Source organism: Gallinula chloropus (assembly GCF_964237585.1).
Source record: "Gallinula chloropus genome assembly, chromosome: 18".
Lineage (NCBI taxonomy): Eukaryota > Metazoa > Chordata > Aves > Gruiformes > Rallidae > Gallinula > Gallinula chloropus.
The window spans coordinates 9,702,340-9,726,277 of NC_140103.1; the positions used below are offsets into that span (position 1 = coordinate 9,702,340).

At 61.2% G+C, this 23,938-nt stretch overlaps 3 protein-coding genes across 3 annotated transcripts in view; 1 reads left to right on the forward strand and 2 right to left on the reverse strand.

The window, feature by feature from the left end:
• The window catches only part of NIBAN2 (niban apoptosis regulator 2), a gene marked incomplete at its 5' end in the record, with an annotated part of 30,180 nt that extends 26,857 nt beyond the window's left edge, over positions 1-3,323 (forward strand). Inside the window, 5 exons of the mRNA XM_084272543.1 lie at positions 27-182; positions 950-1,066; positions 1,513-1,620; positions 1,739-1,850; positions 2,250-3,323. Of these exons, the coding sequence (XP_084128669.1) occupies positions 27-182; positions 950-1,066; positions 1,513-1,620; positions 1,739-1,850; positions 2,250-3,235 (1,479 nt within the window). The 3' untranslated portion in view covers positions 3,236-3,323. The remainder of the gene's footprint in view (positions 1-26; positions 183-949; positions 1,067-1,512; positions 1,621-1,738; positions 1,851-2,249) is intronic.
• A 1,671-nt stretch (positions 3,324-4,994) lies between these two features.
• SLC31A2 (solute carrier family 31 member 2) lies at positions 4,995-8,918 on the reverse strand. The gene is made up of 4 exons (XM_084272583.1): positions 8,859-8,918; positions 6,545-6,611; positions 5,902-6,076; positions 4,995-5,376 (listed from the first exon to the last, which is right to left on the reverse strand). Exons 1-4 carry the CDS (start codon positions 8,862-8,864, stop codon positions 5,208-5,210), a joined length of 417 nt encoding a protein of 138 aa, XP_084128709.1. The 5' UTR covers positions 8,865-8,918; the 3' UTR covers positions 4,995-5,207.
• Positions 8,919-10,094: 1,176 nt separating this feature from the next.
• LOC311198732 (uncharacterized protein) overlaps positions 10,095-23,938 on the reverse strand; it is a gene marked incomplete at its 5' end in the record, with an annotated part of 57,269 nt that continues 43,425 nt past the window's right edge. Inside the window, 36 exons of the mRNA XM_084272736.1 lie at positions 10,095-10,323; positions 10,879-11,067; positions 11,325-11,405; positions 11,675-11,781; positions 12,111-12,276; positions 12,576-12,638; positions 12,825-12,878; positions 13,016-13,033; positions 13,156-13,209; positions 13,351-13,404; positions 13,484-13,537; positions 14,699-14,752; positions 15,401-15,454; positions 16,060-16,113; positions 16,299-16,352; positions 16,783-16,836; positions 17,135-17,188; positions 17,337-17,390; positions 17,602-17,709; positions 18,355-18,408; positions 18,783-18,836; positions 19,068-19,121; positions 19,252-19,305; positions 19,606-19,713; positions 19,916-19,969; positions 20,402-20,509; positions 20,789-20,842; positions 21,048-21,101; positions 21,331-21,384; positions 21,674-21,781; positions 22,115-22,159; positions 22,419-22,463; positions 22,649-22,702; positions 23,049-23,102; positions 23,241-23,294; positions 23,467-23,520. Coding sequence (XP_084128862.1) covers positions 10,174-10,323; positions 10,879-11,067; positions 11,325-11,405; positions 11,675-11,781; positions 12,111-12,276; positions 12,576-12,638; positions 12,825-12,878; positions 13,016-13,033; positions 13,156-13,209; positions 13,351-13,404; positions 13,484-13,537; positions 14,699-14,752; positions 15,401-15,454; positions 16,060-16,113; positions 16,299-16,352; positions 16,783-16,836; positions 17,135-17,188; positions 17,337-17,390; positions 17,602-17,709; positions 18,355-18,408; positions 18,783-18,836; positions 19,068-19,121; positions 19,252-19,305; positions 19,606-19,713; positions 19,916-19,969; positions 20,402-20,509; positions 20,789-20,842; positions 21,048-21,101; positions 21,331-21,384; positions 21,674-21,781; positions 22,115-22,159; positions 22,419-22,463; positions 22,649-22,702; positions 23,049-23,102; positions 23,241-23,294; positions 23,467-23,520 — 2,538 coding nt within the window. The 3' untranslated portion in view covers positions 10,095-10,173. The remainder of the gene's footprint in view (positions 10,324-10,878; positions 11,068-11,324; positions 11,406-11,674; positions 11,782-12,110; positions 12,277-12,575; positions 12,639-12,824; positions 12,879-13,015; positions 13,034-13,155; positions 13,210-13,350; positions 13,405-13,483; positions 13,538-14,698; positions 14,753-15,400; positions 15,455-16,059; positions 16,114-16,298; positions 16,353-16,782; positions 16,837-17,134; positions 17,189-17,336; positions 17,391-17,601; positions 17,710-18,354; positions 18,409-18,782; positions 18,837-19,067; positions 19,122-19,251; positions 19,306-19,605; positions 19,714-19,915; positions 19,970-20,401; positions 20,510-20,788; positions 20,843-21,047; positions 21,102-21,330; positions 21,385-21,673; positions 21,782-22,114; positions 22,160-22,418; positions 22,464-22,648; positions 22,703-23,048; positions 23,103-23,240; positions 23,295-23,466; positions 23,521-23,938) is intronic.

Here is a 23,938-nt window from a genome sequence, read left to right on the forward strand (position 1 = left end):
CCTGCTGAGCTTGGCTTTACCCCCAGTACATGGAGAAGCTTTCCCACCTGGCCTTCCACCCGGTGAAGATGCAGTCATGCTATGAGAAGATGGACCAGCTGAAACTGGAGGGTCTTCAGCAGCGGTTCGATGTCTCCAGCACGTCCGTCTTCAAGCAGAGGGCCCAGATCCACATGAGACAGGTGAGATGAGGACCAGGGTCCTGCCATGTCCCCCCAGATGAGTGTGGAGGGCTGGGAAGCGGAGTTGGAGCGGGAAGCCCATGCTGGTCCAACCCAGGCAGGATCCCTGTCTGAGGGACCTCTGGTACCCAGCTGAGGTGTTTCATGGACCTGGCCGTCCCCTTGGCTCTGAGGGGGGGGGCAGCGGTGTGGGGGACCCTTCCATCATGGACTCAGCACCCAGGCTGGGGCATCACAGGCTGGTGCTGGAACAGGCTGCCCAGATTGGGGGTGGGTGCCCCGTCCCTGGGGGTGTTCAAGGCCAGGTGGGATGGGGCCCTGGGCAACCTTGTGTAGCTCCAGGCCTGGAGGTTGGTGTCCCTGCCTGTGGCAGGGGGTTGGAGCTCTGTGATCCTTGGGGTCCCTTCCAACCCAGACCAGGCTGTGATTCGATGATTCTATGATCACAGCACCGCTGCCCCTTTGCCACTGAACCCATCCCCCCACCAGCAAGACCAGTAGCCCCATTCTGAGCTCTGATCCAGCCAAACTTGAAGCGATGTGTAGGATGGGGGGGATGCAAACCAGCTCAGGGCACCCTCCTCCCCCAGCCCCCAGGGTGGAGCTCACGAATGCCACGCTGGGGTGATGAGGACCTTGCCAGTGCAGCTCATCTTGGTGTGGCAGCACCCCAAAAGACACTGCCCCCCCCCCCCGCCATTCACCCCCATAGTGAGTCCCATAGGGTGCTCCCCACCCCAGTGCTGACCTCCTGCCTCTGCTCACAGCAAATGGACGATGCTGTGTACACGTTTGAGACGCTGCTGCACCAGGAGCTGGGGAAGCTGCAGGGCAAAGACGACCTGTGCAAGTCCATCCAGCGCATCCTCGAGAGGGTGCTCAAGGTGAGGGCTGGGGGAGGGTGGGAGGGGGTGGGGTGGGTTTGGGGGCTTCAATGCCCTTCAGTGCCCTTACTCCCAGGGCAAGAGGACAGGAGGGACCCTACTGAGTTTAACAGAAGCCTTTTGGGGAAGTAGTTCTTTATATTGAGAATTTGTGGTATTTTTCCTGGGTTGTGGAGAGGGCGAGTGGGAAACCACCCAGAGGACCTGGGTCCCCTCTGGCTACGTACCCCCACCTGGGGCTCAGACTGACCCTGAACTGCAGCAGCAGTGAAGGATCTGGCTCCTTCCTGGACTCAGACTCCCTGGGAGCTGGTGGGGTATGAGGGTACAGGAACCTGCCCATGCCAGTGGGGATTGGGAACCACAGGGGGCTGTTCCCATGGGTGGGGGGGCTGCCAGCCCCCAGCCTCCCCTGAGCCAGTGCTGCCCCCTTGCTCACCCCATAGAAATACGACTACGACAGCAGCACCGTGCGGAAGAAGTTCTTCAGGGAGGCCCTGCTGCAGATCACCATCCCCTTCCTGCTCAAAAAGCTGGCACCAACCTGCAAGGGGGTAAGGATGTAGCGTGTGGGGTGGGGAGGAGGACCACTGGTCTTTGTGGAGGGGTTGGAGCATCCCTCCTTCCCATTGCCCACCCCCCCTGGGCTGAGCAGCCTCTCCCCCACGGCAGGAGTTGGCCAAGTTTCAGGAGCTGATCTTTGAGGACTTTGCCAGCTTCATCCTGGTGGAGAACACCTACGAGGAGGTGGTGCTGCAGTCAGTGATGAAAGACATCATGCAAGGTAGGGTCCCACAGCACCAGGGGGCCTGGACCCCCTTGGCTTTGAGCCCTGAGAGGGATCAGTGTGGGTCAAGCCTGTGCTCAGTAGCATCCATGATGGGTGCTGGGGACCACAGGAGGAAGGGATGAGCCAGGGCTGGATGTTGGGGGCTGTAGGAGGAGGGTTGTGACCCCATGCAGGGTGCTGTGGGCTGCACTGGGTGTGTTTTCACTTGGTCTTCCCACTGCCAGGGTGGGGGGAGTGCTGAGCAGCAGGCGAGATTCTGAGCCCTGTGCCTGGCTCCAGACACAGCTCCCTGCACCCTCCAGCCAAAGGGAGGACTGGGAGAGGCACTGGAGCCTGGCAGGTGCTGCCCAGTACCCACAGCCCTCCTGACACATCTCTTGGCCCCCCCCCCAGCTGTGAAGGAGGCCGCCGTGCAGCGGAAGCACAACCTGTACCGGGACAGCATGGTCATGCACAACAGCGATCCCAACCTGCACCTCCTGGGCGAGGGCGTCCCCATCGACTGGGGCGAGGAGTACAGCGGGCAGCCCGAGCCCGAGCCGGGCGCCGACAAGCGCCGCAGGGCCAAGCAGGTGGTGTCGGTGATCCAAGACGACGAGGGGGTCCTGCCCTACGAGGTGGGTGCTGAGGCACTGCTGCAGCCCGGCTCCCCGGAGCCGCAGGAGCCAGAGCGTGGGGTGCTGCCCAGCTCCCCGGATGGGGTGGAGGAGATCCGGGAGGCGCTGGCGAAGGAGAGCCCCGGGGACGGTGGCAAGGCAGAGGAGCGGCTGACAAACGGTACCGATGCCACGCGGGAGAGCGGTGCCACCCAGGAGGTGGTGGTGGCGGCGGTGGCAGGGTCTGTGCCAGGTGATGTCCCCCAGCAAGGTCCAACCAGTGAGAGGGATGGGGTGCGCTGCACCACGCTGGTGTCACCTGACCCTGGAGCTGAGGTCCCATCAGGGGCCGGGGGGCAACATGCGGCACCAGCATCACCCGTACCCAGAGCCGATGTCCCGTCAGGAGCCAGCGTCCAACATGCTGCACCAGCATCACCCAAACCCAGAGCCGATGTCCCATCCGAGGCCAAGGCGCTCCACACTGCACCAGCATCACCCAAACCCAGAGCTGATGTCCCATCCGAGGCCAAGGCGCTCCACGCTGCACCAGCATCACCCAAACCCAGAGTTGATGTCCCATCTGAGGCCAAGGTGCTCCACGCTGCACCAGCATCACCCACACCCACAGCCGAGACTCCGTCACCATCCGCCGGCACAGCTTGTCACCAGCCCAGTGACCAGGAGACGGGAGAGGAAGTGGCCCCCCCCGGCAGTGAATGCAGCCCCCCGCAGCCCACGGGCACGACAGAAAGCGGCGAGGGGGTGCAGACTGAGTTCTAGCCCCGGGGTCCCCCCCCTTTCCCCTCTCCCACGCCGTGGACTGGCCCCGGTGATGCCGGGGGTTGGGGTTGGGGGAACAGGACCTGCTGCGCTGCCAGGGATGGAGAGCGGCGCTGTGGGAGAGGGAGGGGATGGGAAACACCGAGACCTTATTGCCTAGCCGGGGAGGGGGGGCGGTCCCTGCTGCTGCATGGGCCTGGCCACAGTCCTAGTGGGTCGGACTGGGGGAGGCCCCCGGCCTGGCACCCCCTGCACTCTGCTCTGTCCTTCTTCTGCCTTGTTTTCTCCTTTTCTACTGAAGATGCTTTCTGTGCCACCCCCCGCCCCAGCACAGGTGCCCGGGGCTGCTGGGGAGGGGGGGGTGGGCTGGCACTCGCCCTGCTGTGGATGGTGTGTGGGATGCTCCAGCTGCCCCAGCACAGGGGTGTCCGGGAGCCTGCTCCCTCACCCCCCTTATTCCCCCCACCCCATCCCACTCAACTGACTCCAGGAGCACCAGTGGGACTGGGAACTGTGGGGACGATGGAAAACATGCTGGTGGCCAGGGGCATGGCAGGGATACAGCCATGCTGGGCGGCTCAAACCGCTGCTGACAGGGCGAGAGCCGGGGCAGGCTGGGCTCACGGCCCCCCCAGCGCCCGCTCCTCACCCTGGCACCCTCACCCTGGGGTCACAGAGCAGCTATTGAAGTTCCAAGTCAGAACCTCGAGGGGAGGGCAGCACACACGGTGCCTCCAGCTCAGCCTGGCAGGACTGGGCTGCCCCTGCGCTCAGCCTTGTGCCGTGGGGTTGGGGTCCGGACCCACCCCCCCAGCACCACACATGGATGATTCCTGTCTCTTGGGCTTTGCCTCTTTGGGCACCTGTGGTGACGGGCGAGCAAAGAGGTATCATTCCCCACCCCCCAAACCCCCAGCAGCCCTGCCTGCTGCAGTAAGAGGGGCGGGGTCGGCACTGGCACAGCCCCCATGTAGGGATGCTACAAGCCCCTGAGGTGGTGGGGGGCTGGCAGGGCGCCTGTGGGACCAGCACCCCGACACTTGCTGTATTTTAGGTGCCGCTGTTTGTGCCTCTGAAGGGGGGTGGGGTGGAGTTTGCCCAGCCTAACTCACTTGGGGAGGCCCCCCCCCTCAAAGTGCCTCGCTTTGGGAACTTACAACCTGTCTCTTCCAGAATATTTTATTAAGAAATGTTTTAAAATATGCTTATAATAATTAATAAAATGGAAAAGCTTTATTTAAAGCCAGAGGAGTTTGTCTATATTCCTGAATGGTTCCACCCAGGGCTGAGCTGGAGGGGTACAGCTGGTGCTTGGGCCCCCCTCCCTGCTCCCACTGGGACCGGGGAAGGGGTGTCACATCATGAGACCACCCCACAGTGACACAAGCCCGGAGCCAAACTGCTGAGATGGATTTATTCAGAGGGGTGTCCCAAGGAAGCAGCAAGAAGCACCCACAGCAGCAGCAGCTTCCCCACAGCCACGGCTGGGAGCTGCTCTGACCCCATCCCTGTGCGGGGAGGGTGGGGCCCCCATTGTCCCCAAAAGGCACTGTGTGAAGAGGGGTTTGGTGCAGGGCCACTCTGGGCAAGAGGACAGGGGTGTCTGTCCCCAGCATCTCCCCTTCCCCAAGCAGGGCACCGGACCGTTCCCCTTCCAGCCAGGATGAATCTCCCTGAAAAGGGGTGGTGGGAGGAAATGCCCCGCACCCCAACCCCCCACCCCTCCTCCACCACCATCACCCAGCCAAAGTTCCCTGAGAGCAGGAGTTCAGCCACTACCTGAGGACGGTGGCCGTGGCCATGGAGCTCCCCATCCCCAGCGCTGAGGGTCCTGGCAGCACGTCCCTGGGGTGCTGTGTCCTGCACAGCATGGGGACACAGACAGGCCCAGCAGAAAGTGACAGCAGCTATTCCAGACAAAGTAGTGGGAGGTGGGGAGCTCACTGCCCCCCATCCTGGGGTGGGGGTGTCCCTAGCCCCGGCCAAGCAGAGGGTACACCAGGAAATAGCCCAGCGTGGAGCCCGCGATGGCCCCGAGGAAGATCCAGGCGTTGTAGGACATCACAGCCAGCATCACCATGTAACCCAGCACCACCTGCACCACGTGGAACAGCGTCTGGCCAACGTGGTACCGAAACCACCTGTGGAAGAAGATGGGAATCCCCCTCAGGAAGGGATTTACCCCCCCCCCCGCCCCACGCCAGCATCCTGGAGCAGCCAGAGATGGGACTGGGGAGTGGGGAGAGGCAGGGGGGCTGCAGAGCCCTCTCCGAAGGAATGGGAGGAGGTTATGAAGAGGTGGGTGGTGAGTGCAGCCTCGGGCATTGATTAAACACAAGAGGAAAACCTGGCTGGGCTCCCAGGGCTTGTGTTTGGGAGGGAACACCGCGCCAGCCGGGCCGGGTGCTCATGCCCATCCCTGAACCAAGGACCCTCCTGCACCCACAGTACCTCCTGAGCCTTAAAGGCAACTGAAAAGCACCCTGGACATCCCTGGGGGAGTGAGGCAGGATGTCCCTTAGGGCCACACCCCAGCTACTCACCCCCCTTCCCTAGGAACCCATCACTCCACAGCTGTCTCCTGACCACCTTTTCTGCCTCACCCACCCCTGGGACCGCCCCCCACGATCCTACCAGCCGGGTGCCAAGGGGGGGTCCTGCGGTACCTGCCCTGCGCGGTGCCGGTGCTGGTGCCCCCCTCCTCCGGCTCGGCCAGCGGGTCCTGGCTGAGGCTGCGGGGCAGGGCCAGCAGCGCCCGCCGCAGCAGCGTGGCCTTGCCCATCTTGATGGCTTCGTAAAGCATCGACAGCAGCAGGATCACCAGCACTGAGAGAGCCATCCCTGCGCGAGAAACAGCCGCACACCGGCCGCAGAAGGGGGGTCAACACAAGGAAGGAGGGGGCAGCGAGTCCCAGCACGGAGCACTTGGGGATGTCCATGGAGTAAGGGGGGGGTAGTGGAGGGTTCCTGAGGTCTGGGCTGTGTAGGAGTGACAGGCAGCAGGTGTCACCTCACAAGGGGTTGGGAAATGGTGTGTTTGGCTGGATTCTCCCTCTAAATTCCTGGGGGCTATTTGGTGGGGGTGTGTGTGTGGGGGTGTCACGGCATTGGGCTCACAGACATGTGGAGGGTAAAATATGATACTGGGGCAATAATGTAAAAAAACAGAAGAAGAAAAAAGAAGGGTGTGAAAGAAAATGGGAAGTTGAGCCATCACTGCGTGACCGGGGGTGGGGATGGCTGGTGGCAGATGGACGGACAGACAGACAGCTGTGTGTGTCAGGGCCCCGGCGGGGGCTGGCAGCCTACCTGTGGGGGTGTGGACACTCCAGAAGTCAAAGAGCAGCACCACCGTGTCCGAGAAGTAGAAGGACATCTGGAAGAGAGGAGGGAAGAGCAGGTTGGGGTGGCACCTGCAGGTCCACACACCCACCCTGAAGGGCTAAGCCCTGATGTGACACCCAGCTGGGGTTTTACCAAACCATGCAACTTTCACTGTCACCCCCTCTGGTTCCTGAAGCTGGAAAAGGAACTTGCCCAGAACATCACAAGGTCCTGAGTTAACCCTCCCCAGGACAGCTTCCACCAGCCCTCCGTGGGGTTGGACTCGCTGATCTCCAGAGGTCCTGTCCAACCCCTACAACGCTGTGAACCTGCAGCACCAGCTCCTGGGCTGCAAGAAGCTGCCTGGATTCACCCCTGTGATAAGGAGAGGTGAGCCCAGGGCTTCATTAGCCAGGTCTGAGAAGGGAAAGGCCACGGGAGGTAGAAGGAGGCTGCTGGACACTGTCAAAGCAGGCTGGTGGCCAGAGTCCAGCCACCCTCTGCTGTTGCAGGGACAAGCCAAAGTTCCCAGGGCCACGGGTACAATGGTGTGATGACGGGCACCCAGTCCAGCCGTGCCTCCCTGGCAGAGAAGCACAGTCCAATCACTGTCTGTCTGACCTGGGTCTGCTGGGACCTACAAAGGCACCGACCCCCTTCCTCACACCTCCAAACACCCACTGCTCCCGTGCAGCAAACCCCCCACAGAGCCAATGCCGCAGCTGCTGAGCTTGGTCACTTCAGCACTAAAAAATGGAATTTGGGGGTTGGGGGTTGATTTTCCCCCCCCTCCTCCCTCTGGTGAATGTCCCTGGGTAACATTCCCCCTCTCCCCTGCCGCGGTGACCCGGCTGTGGCCATGTGTACCCACCGTTACTGACACCAGCAGATGCAGCCGGCGGGACAGGCCCTGGCCAGAAATACCGTCCAGTGCCCACACCACAGCCAGGTCCTAATTACACCCTTCGCCTGCTCGTTACCCGAAGCACATTAGCACGTGTAATTGGCTCATGCTTTTAAGCTTCCTTTGGCAACAGGTTAATGATAATTAGCTTTTAAATGAAGCTATTTCTCTTTCGCAAGTTTCACCCACAAGTCTGCAGCCCGGTGTAAAGGAAAGGGTGCTATTTTATGGACAGAAGGGCCCCTCGCTGCTCCAGGTCACCCAAACTGGGATGAAGCCACACATATTTGGGTAGCCAGCACAGCCACGAGGCCAGAACAATGCTCCTTGGGCCAACAGCCCTTTGCTCCATCCCTACAGCGATGCTGTCCCATGGTTTCTCTGGAAAGAGCATCCTGCCAGGGGCAATGAGGGGAGGAGAGGTGAAAGCCCTAAAAATCTCTGTGCTGGGTGCAAGAGGGAAGTTACGCTGCTGGGGGCAAAGGGGGTGATGTGCCAGGCCCAGGGCTATCGGTTGGAAGGATGCAGTCCTGTCATCACCCACCTGCCCAGACGGCAGCGATGCCCAGGTAAGGCAGCGCCCAGCTCCTCCTCAGCACCCAGAGGTGTCTGTGTGGAGCAAGTGCCGGGCTGCCCCGTGCATCCCGACCTGCTGCTCCAGTCCAACTGGGACACCCAGCCCCACACATCGGGACAAACCTGCCTCCTACAGCGTGCCGACCCCTGTGTGCACAGAGCATGACGAGACAAGCAGGGCACTGTCCCGACCAGCCCACGCTGCCGTCCCACGCCGGGGACACGCTGGCCCCGGGGTCATGTTCCCACACCGGGATGTCGCTGCTCCAACCCCCGGGATGCTGCTGGGGGGAGGGAAGGGACCAAGAGGCTTAAACTGAGCTCAGAGCACGAAGCGAACCCGCTGCAGGGCGATGGTTTAAGGCCCATGTCATGACATGAGCCAGTGCCTAGGGTAAGCCATGTCACGACATGAGCCAGCGCCTGGGGTAAGCCATGTCGCGACATGAGCCCCCGCTGCCAGAACCTGGAGTAAGCCTGCCCCCGCCACAGCCCTTCCACGGGCAGCAGGGAGCTTTCGGGATGGGGACACGGCGGCACCGGGCTGCGGCGGACAGACAGACAGATCGGCACGGGCACAGCTCGCCGGAGGCTCTGCCGTGCTGAGGCGGGAGGTGGGGGGGGGAGCAGGGGGCGAAGGGAACCGGGGGGAAGCCGCGGCGGGAGGCAGCATATGTCAGCAGCGGGGGGGGGGGGGGGGGGGGATTCGGGGGCGATTTACGGGAGCGAAGCGGCGGAGCCGGACCCGGGGCGCTCACCCGGCCCCGCCGCCCCCCAACCCGGGACTCCCCCGGCCCGGTCCGGCTCGGCTCGGCTCACCTGCATGGCGGCGGTGGGGGGGCCCGTCCCGGGCCGCTCAGCTGTCCCCTCCGGGCTCGGTTCGCCCCGTCCCGCCCCGTCCGGTCCGGTCGCGGCGCCCGACGCGCAGCGCGGTGCTCGCTGGGAGTTGTAGTGCGGCGGGGCCGGCGGGCGGGAGGACGGGCCGTGTGCTGCGGGACCAGCCCCTGCCCTGCAGCGGGCAGGAAGCACCTGCTCCCTGGCCAGACCGGCCGCAGCACAGCTCCTCTTCCCCTTCCTCCTCCCTGCGGGGAAGGGACGGCTGCCTGGCCGGGCCTGGGGTGTCAGCTGTGCCCGTGTGTCCCCGCGGCACGCCAAGGCTGGCATTGCTCCCTCGCAGGGGGGAATGGGGGGGAAGGGGTGTGTGTGTGGTGGTTTGTAAAGCCCAAAATGAGGGGCAGGGGGGATTTACAGAGCCCACCACACCCCGTGAAAGGATGCCACAGCAGGGACTGAGCTAGCGAAGTGCACGGCCTCTCACCCGCACCACCTGGCACTGCTTAAACCTCACCCCAAGCACTGCTACCCCCCAAAAGCTTCAGCTGGTGCTCCCCTTGATCCCCATGGGTAGGGTATGGCCTGGCCCCCGTGTTACCCCACAGGCATTGGCATCAATGCCCACCTCAGGCAGCAGCCAAGGGCCAGGGCAGGCCCAGCAGCCGTGGGGCCGTTCAGGGCCACAGCAATAGCACGGGAAGAGCAGAAATAAAGGGGTGACAGTGCTGCGGCCAAACAGCTTCAATACCTGCCCCTGCCCCCTCACAGACCCAAAACAGAGCCAGGATTTGCGGGGAGGCTTTGTATCCTTCACCCCTTTGCTGCTGGGCAGCAGCCCCCATCCCTTTGCTCTGTGGGCTGCTGGGATGCTCCCCAGCCCCGGGGCTGGGGAGTAAGGCTCCAAGCAGTCCTGCACTTGACAGAGGCAAAGGAAAGCCCCTCTCTTCCTCATCCTGCTCCCAGGCTGGCAGTGCTTTTGCTCCCTGGGTTTTCTCTTTAGCAGACAGTTCCCAGTGCAAGGTATTACAGGAGCCGCCCCCGCCAGCCATTAAATCAGCACCTTCCCACGTGAAGGTATAGAATATATATATAATTTATAGAGAAATGACTTCTGTAAACAATATTCTCCTACTCCAGAGGGAAGTGTAGTCCGTGGCGTAACGCAGCTACAAACACACGTCTCGAGCAGAGGAGTGGCGGCTCCGGGGAGTGGGTGGGAGCCCCGTGCCACCCCCCCAGCCTCTGCGCAAATTCCCAGCGGGACAGGTCTTGGGTGGGGAGGGTTTGGGTGTCATCAGTTTCAGCTGAAGCAAACTGGTCCGACTGTGAAACCAAACTGGTGCGAGGCGTCGCCGTTGTGAAAGACGGCCAGGTCCCGCAGGGGCAGCAGGGCCAGCTCCTCCGTGGCGAACTGGAAGATGGTGTCTGTGATGGAGGACTCGTTGTCCAGCTGAAACAAGTAGCAGGGGCAGCTGAGCGCACCAAAACATTTGGCTGATGGCCTGAAGTACCCTCTCAGAGCATCCTCTGTTCTTTTTGCTGCTCCAGTTGCTCCTTGATGCACCCAGCGCCCCTGAGGACATGGCTAGGCCTCCATCCCCAGCCCTTCTTGGGTTTCTCCAGGGAGGTTTCTCCTCATGTTCTCCTCCAGAGTCCATCCCATCCTGTGCTACATCCCAGCCTGTTCCCCAGGACTGGGGCAGCTCCTTGTGCCCAGTGTGAGGACACTCTCCATCCCCAGCTCCATCCCAGCCTGTTCCCCAGGACTGGGGCAGCCCCTTGTGCCCGGGCTAAGGACACTCTCCATCCCCAGCTCCATCCCAGCCTGTTCCCCAGGACTGGGGCAGCTCCCTGTGCCCGGGGTGAGGATGCTCTCCATCCCCAGCTCCATCCTTTGTAAAGCCCCACCTACCAGATCTATCCCAAACCCTGGTGCCAAGGGGCTCTGCAAATCTCAGGGGGCTCTTACAGGCATAGAAAAGGGTCTGGTCAGGGCCAGGCTTACCACGCAGCCTTGCAGGCTGGCTGTATAGCTCTGGTCCTGGGAGTCAGCCAGGAAACGGATTTCCTTCTCTGGCTGGGGCTGGCCCTGCTCGGGGGCCGGTCTGCAGGAGTACGAGACCTTCTGGGTGGCCAGGCGGCTGTGCAGGCGGAGGAAGCGGAGCTGCACCGGGCTGGCCCCCTCGTACTCCAGCTGCGGGGGCAAGGAGAGAGAAGAGGGTAGCAGGGGGAGTCTGTGCTCCCCCCAGTTGAAAGCTGGGCAGGATTCAGCCACCTGCTGACCACTGGGTTGGGTTTTCCTGCAGCAGGAGATGTCACATCCCACCGTGCACAGCCAGTGGGACCCTGTGCCTCGGCGCTGCCCCACCGCAGCGGGACAGGCACTAGGAGACCCCCCGAGCCCATGAGATGGGTATCGTGTCCCCTCAGCTGTCCCAGCCAGACACTCACCAGGAAGCCCCCGGGCAGGGTGCTGAACCACTCAAAGGTGTCCTGGGAGGTGTAGGCACTCAGCCAAGCCTTGATGGGGACCTGCAGGGACCAGGAACCATGTCACGCTGTCCCATCAGGGGATGGTGGCACCACCAGCTGTACCAACCCATGTGTGGGACTTGTCTCTGCAGCCTGGTCACACGTGGTGACTGGACACTCACCCCAAACTGCTCCTACAGCTCCCTGTGACAGCAGCGGTCACCACAGCCACACACTGTCCCTTTCTGGCCACACCAACCCTGTCCTCACCCACTCCAAGGGGTAACATGGAGCTGAAGATGCTCAGATCCCATCCCCCCCCCCCATACCTGGTTGTGGATGGGGGCTATGCAGGTCTCCCCCCCTGCTGTGAAGTTGCAGAAGGCCACCAGCGCATCCTGGGGGCTGCCCTGGTTGGGGTCAATGTAGTATTGCCCTGGAGGGAGGCAGAGGTAGAGAGAAGCTCCTGGCACCTGTGTTTTGGCACAGGGAGGATGCCTGCAGTGCCATTCCAGCTCATCTCATGGCACATCCTTTGCTGCAACCTCCATTCTCCCGGGATGCAGGCTGGCTGACATCCCATCACTCCAGGGATGCCCATGAAACCCAGCTGAGCTCATCCCCCAAATCCTCACCCCCTTCTCATTGCAAAGCGCCTCTACACTGTGTCCCCAGATCCACCACCCCCCACCCATGTCCCCCAGCATAGGGAGGGCAGGCCAGATCCAGGGCCAATGTGGGGGGACCCCACGTGCCCCCCAGTACCGTCAGGCAGGCTGGGGTGAGCCAGCAGCAGCTCCTTGCAGGAGGCTGCTGGGTTGGCTTTGGTGCCGTTGGGATGCTCCACGAGGTCTCGCAGCTCCTGGCTCAGCATGTCCAGCAGAGCCCAGACCGCGGTGTAATTCAGGCGGTTGGAGGGATAAATCAGGTGCTGAAAGCAAAAGTTGGGGGGTACAACCAAGCTGGCAACAGGTCCCCCCTCTTCATCCCATCACTGGGTACTCAGGGAAGGACTAACATGGTGGAAGAGGGGGGATTAACCCCTCCTTGCTCTTTGTGCAGGGACCTTGGTCCTTGGGCACTGAGGACCTCAGTGGCAGTGGGATGTGGGACCTCATCGCTGTCAGCCCCTTCCCTGCAGGGGGGTCCCCACCAAATGGGATGGAAACCTCTGCCCCCGTGGAGCAGGGCATCCCAAGGTGCCACCAAACCTCTCTCCAGCACACTCACCTGCAGCTCCTCCCTGGACAGCATCAGCGTGGGGCCGCTGGGACCCGGGGGGCCGGCAAGACCCTGGGTGACAATACAACGCTGGTGATGCTGGTTACTGCTCACAAGTCCCTCCCCTCCTCTGCCCCCCCAGCTCTCACAGCTCCTCCAGCTGCCAACCACCCCCATGGCACGGCACGGTGGCACCTCCTTGCCAAATCTGGGGGAGCAAAGGGATTTTGGCAGAGGGACACGAGCAGTTCCACTTACCGGTGGGCCCGGCGTCCCCCTGGGTCCTGGCAGCCCTGGGAAACCCTTCAGCCCCTGCCAAAGGAGGGAAGAGGAGTGAGGTGGGAAGGTGCTGCTGGTCTGCAGGGCACCCCAGGGTGCCCCATGGAAGGGCAGGAAGGGAGGGTACCCCACATTAGCGCATGGCACCCCCAGGCACTCCCCTTACTCACCTTGGGTCCAGACAAGCCCTGGAAGAGAAGGAGAAGTCCCAGGTAAGAAGAGGGAGGCAGGTGGGATTGAAGCCCCATCCTCACCTGACTCCTGTGGGACCAGGAGTGAACCCCAAACCTGCTGAGGGCGAAGGACTCACCGGTGTCCCGGGGAAGCCGGGGTGTCCCCGTGGGCCGGGGGGGCCACTGTCACCCTGCAGAGACACCGGAGGAGGTCAGGGCGCTGTACAGGGCAACCCCAGCCCCTTCCCCAGGTGGATTTGGGACAGAAAGATGAGAAATTCACCCCATCTACTCATCTCTCTTCCTCCTGCTCCCCTCCACCCTGCCCTTACCTGCTGTCCCTTGGGTCCTGGGATCCCAGGGACACCATGGGGTCCTGGCCTGCCCTACAAGACACAGCACGGTGTCACGCAGAGTGACAAGGGACCAAGGGGAGGGAAGAATAGAGCAAAACCCTTCACTCACCTTAAAGCCATCATCCCCTTGCTGGCCCAGGTCCCCCACGCTGCCCTTCTCACCCTAGGAGAGAGTCAGGGAGAGCTTTGGTGGCAAAGGGGAGGGCACACCCCTCCCAGACACCAGCCTGGGCAGGGGGCTCTGCCCTTAGGGTGGGTGTCGGGACCCTGCCCTGGTGATTCCATCGCTGGTAACTCATTGCAATGCAGGAGGTCCCTGCCTGGGGACATTCCCTCAAGCCAAACATGGAAATGGGACATTCCCAGTTAGGGATAGCTGCAGAACTTCTGGAAAAAAAACCCTTTTGATTTGGTGGAATTACCATGCCTGTACCAGGAGGAGTTGGGGGTGTGACAGAGGTAACAAAGGTAAAGCCCAAAGCATTTTACCCCAGCCTCAGTGACATGCAAGGAAACCTCAGAAGTCCCAGGAAACACTTGGAGAACACAAAGGAAATCCCTTGCCTGCTGAAATCTGGTGGAGCAGGGGAAGGAACCTCGGCAGAGCTGCCTGCAGCACCCCCCTCCCCGCTCTCCCAGGCTCTGGCCTTGCTGAACACCCTGGACTTTAGCTTCTGCCATTGCTCATTTAGCTTGTGACAGATTTAAAGCTTGAATTATTGCTGGGGCTTCATTTCCCTGAAGGATGTGAGCCACCACAGCCACTGCCTGTCCCTCTTATTTACAGCCCTGCTGATGGATGGGACCACGAGGACACGCTTGGCTTCCTGGCCAAGGTCGGATCCATCAACTCACTGGTAACAGCACAGAGCAGGGTTGTGCTTGTGCTGCCTCAGCACTGATGTTGAGAGCTGCTGCTAACTCCAGAGAGGCTAGAACAGGACCTCCAAACCCATCCCTGGGATACAGAGGCTGGAACAGGGCCTCCAAACCCATCCCCTGGGATGCAGAGGCTACAACAGGACCCCCAAAATCAGGCCAGGGATGGAGAGGCTAGAACAGGACCTCCAAACCCATCCCTGGGATGCAGAGGCTGGAACAGGGCCTCCAAACCCATCCCCTGGGATGCAGAGGCTACAACAGGACCCCCAAAATCAGGCCAGGGATGGAGAGACTGGAACAGGACCTCCAAACCCATCCCTGGGATGCAGAGGCTGGAACAGGACCTCCAAAACCATCCCTGGTCCAGTCTCTTCATCCTCCTGGAGTCAAACAGTCCCAGCTGTGCCCAGAGTCCCTGCCACACCCTGTGCATGTCACCTACCTTGTGTCCTTTGGGCCCGGGGTCTCCTTTCATGCCCTTCAGCCCTGGGATGCCCTGAGAGAGAAATGATGCGGCACCACATCACGCTGAGGCTGAGCTGCTCCCATCGGCTCCCTGGCCAGGAAGGACCTCGCCCCAACCTGGGCTGCCACAATTTCTGGCAGTTTGGGGAACTTTGAGTCATTTCTCATCAAATCTTTGAATTTTTTTTTGTTTTGCTTTTGGGAGGATCCCTCAGCAAAACCCCTCAAAAACACAGCTCAGGTCCCTTGGCTGGGGGTTGGACATCCCAGTGGTGCTCTGTGAAGCTTCCAGAGCTGGGATCTTTGTTTTAAATAGGGGAAAAACCAATTCCCAGTAATTAAAAAAAATTAACTTGAGTATTTTTTTGGCTGGTGGTGGCTGGTGCCAGTCTCCAGCCATGGCAGCACTCCCAGAACGTGGGGACAGTCCTCAGCCAGCACTCAGCACCGCCAGACTCCCAAAGGATTTGGCCTCAGGAACAAGACACGGTGCTGCCATGATGCTCATTTGGGAGGAGGTGGTAAGAGGAGGCAGATGAACCCCTGATGGGTGCTGGGTGAAGCACTAGGTTTGAGTGGGTCTCTGCTTTGGTTGCTGGCAGAGGTGGGCTGCACGGCGGTACCCGTGCGGGGGCAAACCAGGGACACCGGCAGCTTGAGACCTCCAGTGAATACTCACATAGGGTCCTTGGGGGCCCTGGGGTCCTTCCAGCCCCTCATCACCGGGGTAGCCCTGAAATGCAAGAGACCTTGGGTTGGAGGACACCTTCACCTTGGGTGAGGGGGACACCTTGACCTGGATTGGGGGGGAGAACTTGATCTGGGTTGGGGGACACACATTGACCTGGGTTGGGGGGGAAAACACCTTGACTTGGGTTGGGGGGGACACACCTTCACCTGGGTTGGGGGGGACACCTTCACCTGGGTTGGGGGGGACACACCTTCACCTGGGTTGGGGGGGGACACACCTTCACCTGGGTTGGGGGGGACACACCTTCACCTGGGTTGGGGGGGACACCTTCACCTCGGTTGAGGGGGACACCTTGACCTGGGTTGAGGGGGGACACCTTGACCTGGGTTGGGGGGCACAGGGGTGAGGCATGAGAGCAAGGCACGAGCAATGCCCCAGTGCCTCTTGCAGGGGGAGCAGCCCACGGGGGCTGGGGGTGCGGGAGACCCCCTCTTTGGGCTGGAAGGGACTGGGGACACAGACCCCTCCAGCTATGCAATACCCCCTGTATTGGTTTATCATTTCCAAAAGCTCAGGGAGGTGGGAGCACCCCTGAGCTGCCAGGGGCCCACAGCAGCCCTCAGCCTGGCAGGGCTGAGCCGACATACCTTGTGCCCCCGGGGGCCTCTCGGGGGGCGGTGCCCCACCTTGCCACGCTTGCCCTGGGAACAAGAGATTACAGACTCAGGAGCAATTCAAGCTGCTAAACGGGCTCCCTCATGTCCCATCCCCACCACTGTCCCCGTGGGGACACTGAGCCCCCAGCCCCTCTGCAGGACCTCAGCAGGCTCCAGGCATCAGCTCCGTGGCACCCGCCACCCTCTATGGGGACAACGGTGCCGTTTACCCGTCTGCCAGCTTCTCCAGGGACCCCTTCTTCCCCTTCGTGCCCCACATCGCCCTGGAGGAAGGAGAGAGGTGAGATGTGGATCACCAGCAGCCTGGCCACATCCTGGGCTAGGAGTGGGGAGAAGGGGTTGCTGCCTGTATGGAGATCACCAGGCACTGTGGGACCCTGGGGATGGACACCAAGGCCATCCACGGTGCAGAGCTACCCAGTGAAGGGGAGATCCCCCTGTTCCCCCTCTAATGGGGATCTGAGCCAGGATGGAGGCAGACCTGTGAGGCTGGGGGGGTGCTGACATGGGGAGACCTGCCAGCCCCCGACCCAAAAACCAGCCAAGGCAGCTGAGGGGCAATCTAAGGGCTCATCCAAGGGCTCTGTGCTTGCCAGGCACTGGCATGCAGTTGCCTTTACAGCAGGGAGAAATTCCCAGGGTGATTCCCCTGTGTTTCTCTCCATGGACCACAGAGGAGGATTTTGGAGGTACCTTTTCTCCTTTGCGACCTTTCCGCCCTTTAGGACCAGCTTGTCCTGGAGTCCCCTAAAATCCCAAAGGAGAAGGAAACCCCTCTGTAAGGATGCTGGGCCCGGGATGTCCCTGCCTGGCCAGAACCAGGACACCCTCCCCACTGCACCCACAGGAGGATGCTCAAAGCTGAAGTCTCCATCTGAGATTTTTGCCCCTCTCTGGATGGAGCCAGCAGAGCAAAGCAGGGCTTGGGGGAGTTTCAGCAGGAGCAGGAGATGCTCTCCATGTGGGACCTCCCCTCAGCCAGCAGATCCCAGCATCCCACCACCTGTGCCTGGGTGAACCAGTACAGCTCCATCCCACTGCTCACCATTTGCCCCAGCTTGCCCGGCTTGCCTGGCTCCCCTTTCGCACCCGCCAGGCCCTGCGAAGAGAAACAAAAATCAACCCCACTCCCAAAAACAAGCTCCATGGTTCTTCACCTGCACCTCCATGGGCTGCGAGGGTGGCACAGACTGGGCTGTGAGAAAGGCCAGAGGTGGAGAAGTGGGGCAGCAGAGGAGCCCACTCACCTCGGTGCCGCTCAGCCCCGGGGCTCCAGCTTCACCCGGTGGACCAGGAGGACCCTGTGTTCGTTTGGGGACAAAATGGGAGATGGGCATCAGCTCCAGGGTACTTAGGGGAGGGCAGGAAGGTGGATGGGGAGCTGGATGCTTTGCCCCAGGGTCTGGACTGAGGTTGTTTCTCCCTCCAGACCCTCAGGGATGGAGCTATGCTGGGTTGGGCCACCCTGCAGAGATGTCCCCTGCATGTCCCTGCAGCACGGAGAGAAGTTACCTGCTGTCCTGGCTCTCCCTTGACACCTGCCCCTCCTCTGGCTCCTTGGTGCCCACCGTAGCCCCGGGGCCCAGGGACACCTGCTGGTCCCCAGACACCTGCTGCACCCTGCAGGCACACAGATGGGGCACTGGTTACACCCCAGCCAGAGCCCATCTGGAGCAGGGGCTGAGCAGCCGCCCCTCGAGGGGCTTCAACCACACCCAGGGATGGGTGGTTCTCGCCATCTGCCCTGCAAAGTCCCCCAGGCTTCATTCCACATCCCGACCTCAGCCAAGCACGGGGTGTCCATAACACCCCCACGGCTCTGGGCATGTCAGGACCACGACCACAAAACACATCTCAGGGCTGTGTGAGCTCCTGAACACAGGGTGGTCCCTGGAGTCCTCTGACCTTACAGACCCCCATGGACTCACTCTGCAAAAGCAGAAGAGGGGGAAGGCGAGTGCTCTGCACCCATCTCTGGCAGAGCCTGGCAGCCAAGCATTACCTGCATGGCAGCTGCAGCATGTGGGGTTCAATGGCTGGATTAAAATGCCTGTAAGGAGCTTTGGCTCCAGGGAAACCCGGGAAATGATGACTTGGTTTCCCAGGGCAGGACCCAGGAGACATGGACAGGCACAGGTCGCTTTGTGGCCACCCCCAGGTGACACACAGCCCCAGCCGTGCAGGGACAGGCTCTGCTGCTTCATCACAAGGTGCCACCAAACCTCTTTCCCAGGGAAGTTCCGCAGGGCCAGGGCCAGTACTCACCCTGGGACCCGGCTTGCCGCTGTCTCCCTTGGCTCCATCCTCTCCAGCGAGTCCCTGCAGGGATGTTGGGCATTGAGAACAGAAATCATTTCAGATAACCACAGGCTTTGCACTCAGGCCCTTCAGAAGCCTTTCCAGCATCCTCATCCTTGTGCCATGCTCAGCTCGGGCAGCACCCAGGCACCATGTGGGAGTGGGCACGATGTGACAGCCAGAACACACCTCCTGCCAGGCACCCCTGGGTGTCAGGCTGAAATGGTTTTGAGTTTTGGGGTAGGGGGCAAGTAATTACCTCCTGGGAGCCAGTGGCAAGATGTGAGCCATTACCCCCTCCCCCATCCTGAGCCCCTGTCCCGGGCACTTAAAGGGCAATAAATCCTTTGGGCTTTATTGTCCTCCTGGCCCTACAAGACCCCAGGCATTGGTACCTCCAATCCAGCAGCACCAGGGGCTCCATTCACACCTTGTGGCCCTGGATTTCCCTGGGGAAGAAGGGGAAAGAGCTCTGTTGTGGCCAACCCCTTCCTTGTGTCACAGACTTTGGATCTGAGGCAGGTCCTCCAGTTCACCAGCTTGCCCCATTCTGCCCCAGAGCCTCCACCACAGCCAGCCCCACCACATCGCCCAGCAGCCAGAGGCAGAAAGCTTGGGAAGAGACCAGGAAAAGGCATTTCACCCAGAGATGAAGGGATGGAGCCATCACCCTGCCATACCTTCACTCCCTCAGGACCATCGAGCCCAGGAGGACCTCGGAGACCTGTGACACCCTGTGTGGGGCACAAGCAGAGGAGCCCCATTGATTCCACCCTGCCCAGTGCTCCCAGTCACAGCCCACAGCCACGTCCCCCCACCCACCACGATCAGCCCAAAGGGAAGGAGGGACACGAGCTGACTTACAAACCGTCCTCTGGCTCCAGCAGGTCCTGCAGCTCCTGTGACACCAACCTGGCCCTGGGACACAGGGAGAGGTGCTCAGCAGGCTCCCAGGAGGCTGGAGCCTGGCTAGAGGCAGCATCAACCCAGCTGCCCAGCAAGGCCAAACCATCCCTTGTGCCAACAAGACCCAGTTTCAGTGTCAGGCCCATGAGACATCAAACTCCCTAATTATGGAGATTTGCCAGCTCCCAGTAATTTCTGCAGGTCCTGAAGCCCTAGGTTTCCCAGCAGGGGTGAGGGGAGCCCTGCTCCTTGGCACCCAGCACCCGACAGCCACGCTGAGGGGATGCTGGGGCTGCCCCTCTCTGTACTTGCCAGCAAACCTTCCTGGCCCTTCTCTCCTTTATGGCCTTTTTCTCCAATATCCCCCGTAGCAGCTCCTGGGCCAGGCACTCCAGGAAGGCCCCTGGGTCCAGCATCACCCTGCTCAGGGATGGAGAGAGAGATGTCACCAGAGAGAGGAGAAAGGAATAGCAATTACTTGAGCTTCTGCATAAAGATGACATGTTTCACCCTCCCACTGGGTGCTGTGGGTGGAATTTCACCCTTGGGCACTCAGGGGAGGTGCTGATGCAAGGTCTGAGCCCCACATTCCCAGTGGTCCTCAGCCATGGGTCATCCTCACCTTCTGCCCCCGTGGTCCTGGCTCGCCCGGGTCTCCAGCATCACCAGTGTCACCCTGCCCAGTGGGGAAATACCAGCATCAGCTGCAGCAGCTGCTCCCCAGCCCTGACCAGGGCAGGTTAAAGGCCAAGCTCGGACTCCGATGGGCTTCCCCCCCCTCCTCCAGCCAGGACTGTGGTGCTGGGTAAGAGAGGGCCCCACAGCTTTGCCCGCAGCAGGAGGTCACCCCCAGCCATGTCCACGCTCACCCAGAAGCAAGAGAGGACAAACTACAGAGTACAGCCAAGCAGCAGCTGCCCCAGCAAGGGGACCCCAAGGCCTCAGCCCCCTCCTTCCACAGGCCATCTCCACCTGTCTCTGGTGATGCCATAGCAGGGGCAGCTGCTCAGTGCCAGTGCAGCGGGTGGCACGGCTTTCCTGTCCCCATCCCTGGCAGAGGACATGGGTGGGCAGCAGTGATACATCTCCCATCAGCTCACACACTTACCTCCTTGCCTTGCTCCCCAGGCTTCCCCAGGGGCCCTTCTGGTCCATTGTTCCCTGGATCCCCAGGTTCCCCTCGGATACCCGGAGCTCCACACATTCCCACCGCTCCCTGGACAGAACACAGACAACAGGATTTTTCCTGGCTGACTTTTCCAGCTGGCCCTGGCTCTGCCCTCCATCATCTCTCCCCAGGTACCAGCCTGTTTTCCTCGTACCACAGCTTCAGGGTGATCCGGACGACCCCACCACACCCAGTGACATAAATCCCCAGGCATGAGGATGCTGGTGGAGGATCTCCAAAAGCCCCATGTGATTCAGGTGCCCGCAGCCAGGCAAGCCCAGTGCTACCAGCACTACCAGCCACCCCCAGCACCCAGCAGGAACTGACCTGCTCGCCTTTGGGCCCCGGCTGACCCTCTGCTCCTGGTGGTCCCGGTGGTCCCTGGGGAGGAAACACAGAGCCCGGTCCTCTGTCAGGTCACTGACACCACGTTGCTCAAAGCCTTTGGCTCAGCTAACATGGGTGTTGCTTTAACCTTCTGGATTAGTTAAGGAACAACCTGCCCCTCCCTGGAGAAGGGATGCAGGAGGAGTCAGGCTGGAGCAGTCCCAGCTGAGGGAAGGACAGGGTTCCCCAACTGACATACCTGCTCGCCATCCAGCCCGCTGATGCCGGCTTCCCCAGGATCTCCTGCATCACCCTGCCAGAGGACACCCAGACGTTAGGGCAGGCAGCAGTGGTGGTCCTCCATGCAGCTCTTCTGCACACCTGCTGCCCTGCACCAGACATGTAAATCCCCATCCCCATGGGCCAAGCCAGTGGCCAAACTGGAAGGCAAGCAGGAAGGGAGAACCTCCCTCAGGGCAAGCAGAGGGACCCCAAGGCTCTGCCTGCACAGGCAGCTCAGACTCACCTTCTCCTGTCCTTACCTTCTCTCCTCGCACCCCCGAGGGCCCTTCAGGTCCGTTTGGACCTTCCCGTCCCTGAAACCAAGCAGCCCAATATCAGCAGCCAGGCACTGCTCTAACTCAGGTGGCTCTTGCAGCCCACAGGAGTGGGTGGAGGGGCTGGCAGACCCTGGCACGCCACGTTCTTGTGGACAGAGACACCCACAGCTTCTCAAGCCTCTCACACTTTCCATTTCCTTCTCTTCCTGCAGGTGCTTTTGGCAGCTCCCTTAGTGTTGCACCAGAAAAACTGCTGCCCTAGGTCCTGAGAGCTGAGGCAGGAGGTGTGTTGTGCATCAACTGGAAGAGCCCTGCCTGCACTCACCGGGTACCCAGGTGGGCCAGCAGCTCCAGCTGCACCAGGAGCGCCCGATTCTCCCGCTGAGCCAGGCTTCCCAGGGACACCATCCAGCCCCTGCATGCCAGGGACACCCTGCAAACCAAAAGGCTCCTTAGGCACTCCAAAGTGGGGCAGCTCCAGGAAGGGCAATGCCATCGGGAGCCCCATGCCAGCATCAGTTGGGTCACTGCAGGGTCTGTGAGGTACAGCCCGTGCCTGACTGGTCCCAGAGCCTCACCAGTGCAGGCACAGGAGGCACTGTGCTGTGCCCAACTTGTCACCACCCAGCCACACAGGCAACCTTTGGGTCATGCCCTGCCCCACGACCAGTCTGGGGATGAAGGTCCCTCCCGAGTGGGCACCTATCTTTCACCCCACAAACATCACCTAAGCTCAGCCCACAGAAGATCTTTGCAAGCCACTCACAGGCAGCCCTGGAAGCCCTCGAGGACCTGGGTCTCCTGCTCTGCCCTGAAAGAAGAAGGATGCTCAGCAGCAAGGTCATGGCAAGGAGGCACAGGGGACCCTGAGCTCAGATAGTCCCCATGTGCCCAGACCACCTCGACAGCATCAGGGCAAAACCCATCCAGCCACAAGCAGGACCGGGGTCTCGCCTGCTCCCTGCAAAGGGGTCTGAGATCCACACTACAGGTAGCACACAGCACAGGCTGCAGAGTGCTGCAGGTCTGGGGGGAGCCAGGCACACACAAGGGAGCACAGCAAGTCCTACCTGGGAGCCGGGAGCGCCTCGTGGGCCAGGGGGACCTGGCAGGGCCTGGGGAAGGAGGGTGCCATCAAAGCCTGTGACACAGCCCTGACAGCTCCCCCCCTCCCTGGTTTAGCCCCTGGATGCTGGGGGCAAAGCTTCCCCATTGTCCTTCAGCCAGCCCAGGGAAGGTGACTTGCCCAGTGCTTCTCCAGGGGCTGGAGCTGCCCAGGGCAGCAGCAAACAGTGCTCACCTTGGGACCAGCTTTTCCTGGGAATCCCGGTGGGCCTTGGGCTCCCATTTCTCCCTGTTAGGAGGCAAGAAAGGTTTCATCTTCTCTGTGGGGTTTAATGCAGTAACCTCTTAAGGAGAAGACCCAAACCATGGAATTTCTGCCTTGCATCTTGCAACAAACCACAGGGCAGTCAAAGTGCTGGAGGACCACCAGTTCACCCAACATGACAGCCAGCTCCAGCCATTCTCCTCCTGACACCCCTCCCTGGCGACCTCCCCGGCACATCTGACAGGGACCACTTGTGGATACCACCCAAACCCATCCATTGAAGTCAACTACCCAACCCAAAGATGTTTGGGAAACCCTGACTCCCACCCCAGGGCATCTCCACGCTGCTGTGCTGGACTCCCAGCCCTACCTTGTCTCCCCTGCACCCTGGCCTCCCACGGTCACCAGCAGGTCCTGGGTAGCCCTGGGGAGAATGTGGCATTAGGAAGCAGCCAGGGCCACCCAGCATCACCAGGGTCTGGGAGGAGGTGAGCTGAGCCCCAGCAGTTGGAGGGTGCTGCTGCCAGCACCGTACCCCTCCGCAGGCAGCTCTATCACTTACGTAGGTGCCAACAGGTCCTTGGGGCCCCTCTGAGCCCGGCTTCCCAGGCAGCCCCTGCCAGGCAAGATGAGCGCATTAATGAACCTGGGATGCAGCAGGCATCTTCCCATCCTCAGAGTCCACGTCTGAACCCCCCAGGTCTCCCCATAGCAGCCAAGAGGTGATGCTGCTCGTCGCCATTGCTGCCCCAACCATGCTCATGGCCCCTCCAAATCCCTCTTCTCACCTTTGGGCCCGTGGCACCTGGGTCTCCATCAGGTCCAGGTTTTCCCAGAGACCCCTTTGGGAATATTTGGGGAGAAGGTGTCAGTCAAAGGGCTGAGATGAGACAAGTGCCCCTGAGCCACTTCTGCTGCCTCTGCACTCAGGGACAGACATCACCTGGTCTGAGCCAGGCTGCTGGGGACAAACCCCGACCCTGTGGCCTGTTGCAGTGGGTCCTGCACACCAGCACCCCACAGCTGGCACTGCGGCAGGGCTGTCACCAGGGAAGGTGATGATACTCACTTTCGGGGTCACCACCACTTCCAATTCCAGCTGTGGGAGCTGATCTGGGTCTCTCAGTGGGCAAGGATCTGGGGCTTCCCTCCCTGAACCTGTACCCTCCATTTTCCAGCCCTATTTCCACTTTGATCCCCTCCCAGGACCACGCAGCTATTCAGCCACCCAGGCACGAAGAGTTCCTCCAGCTGGTTATT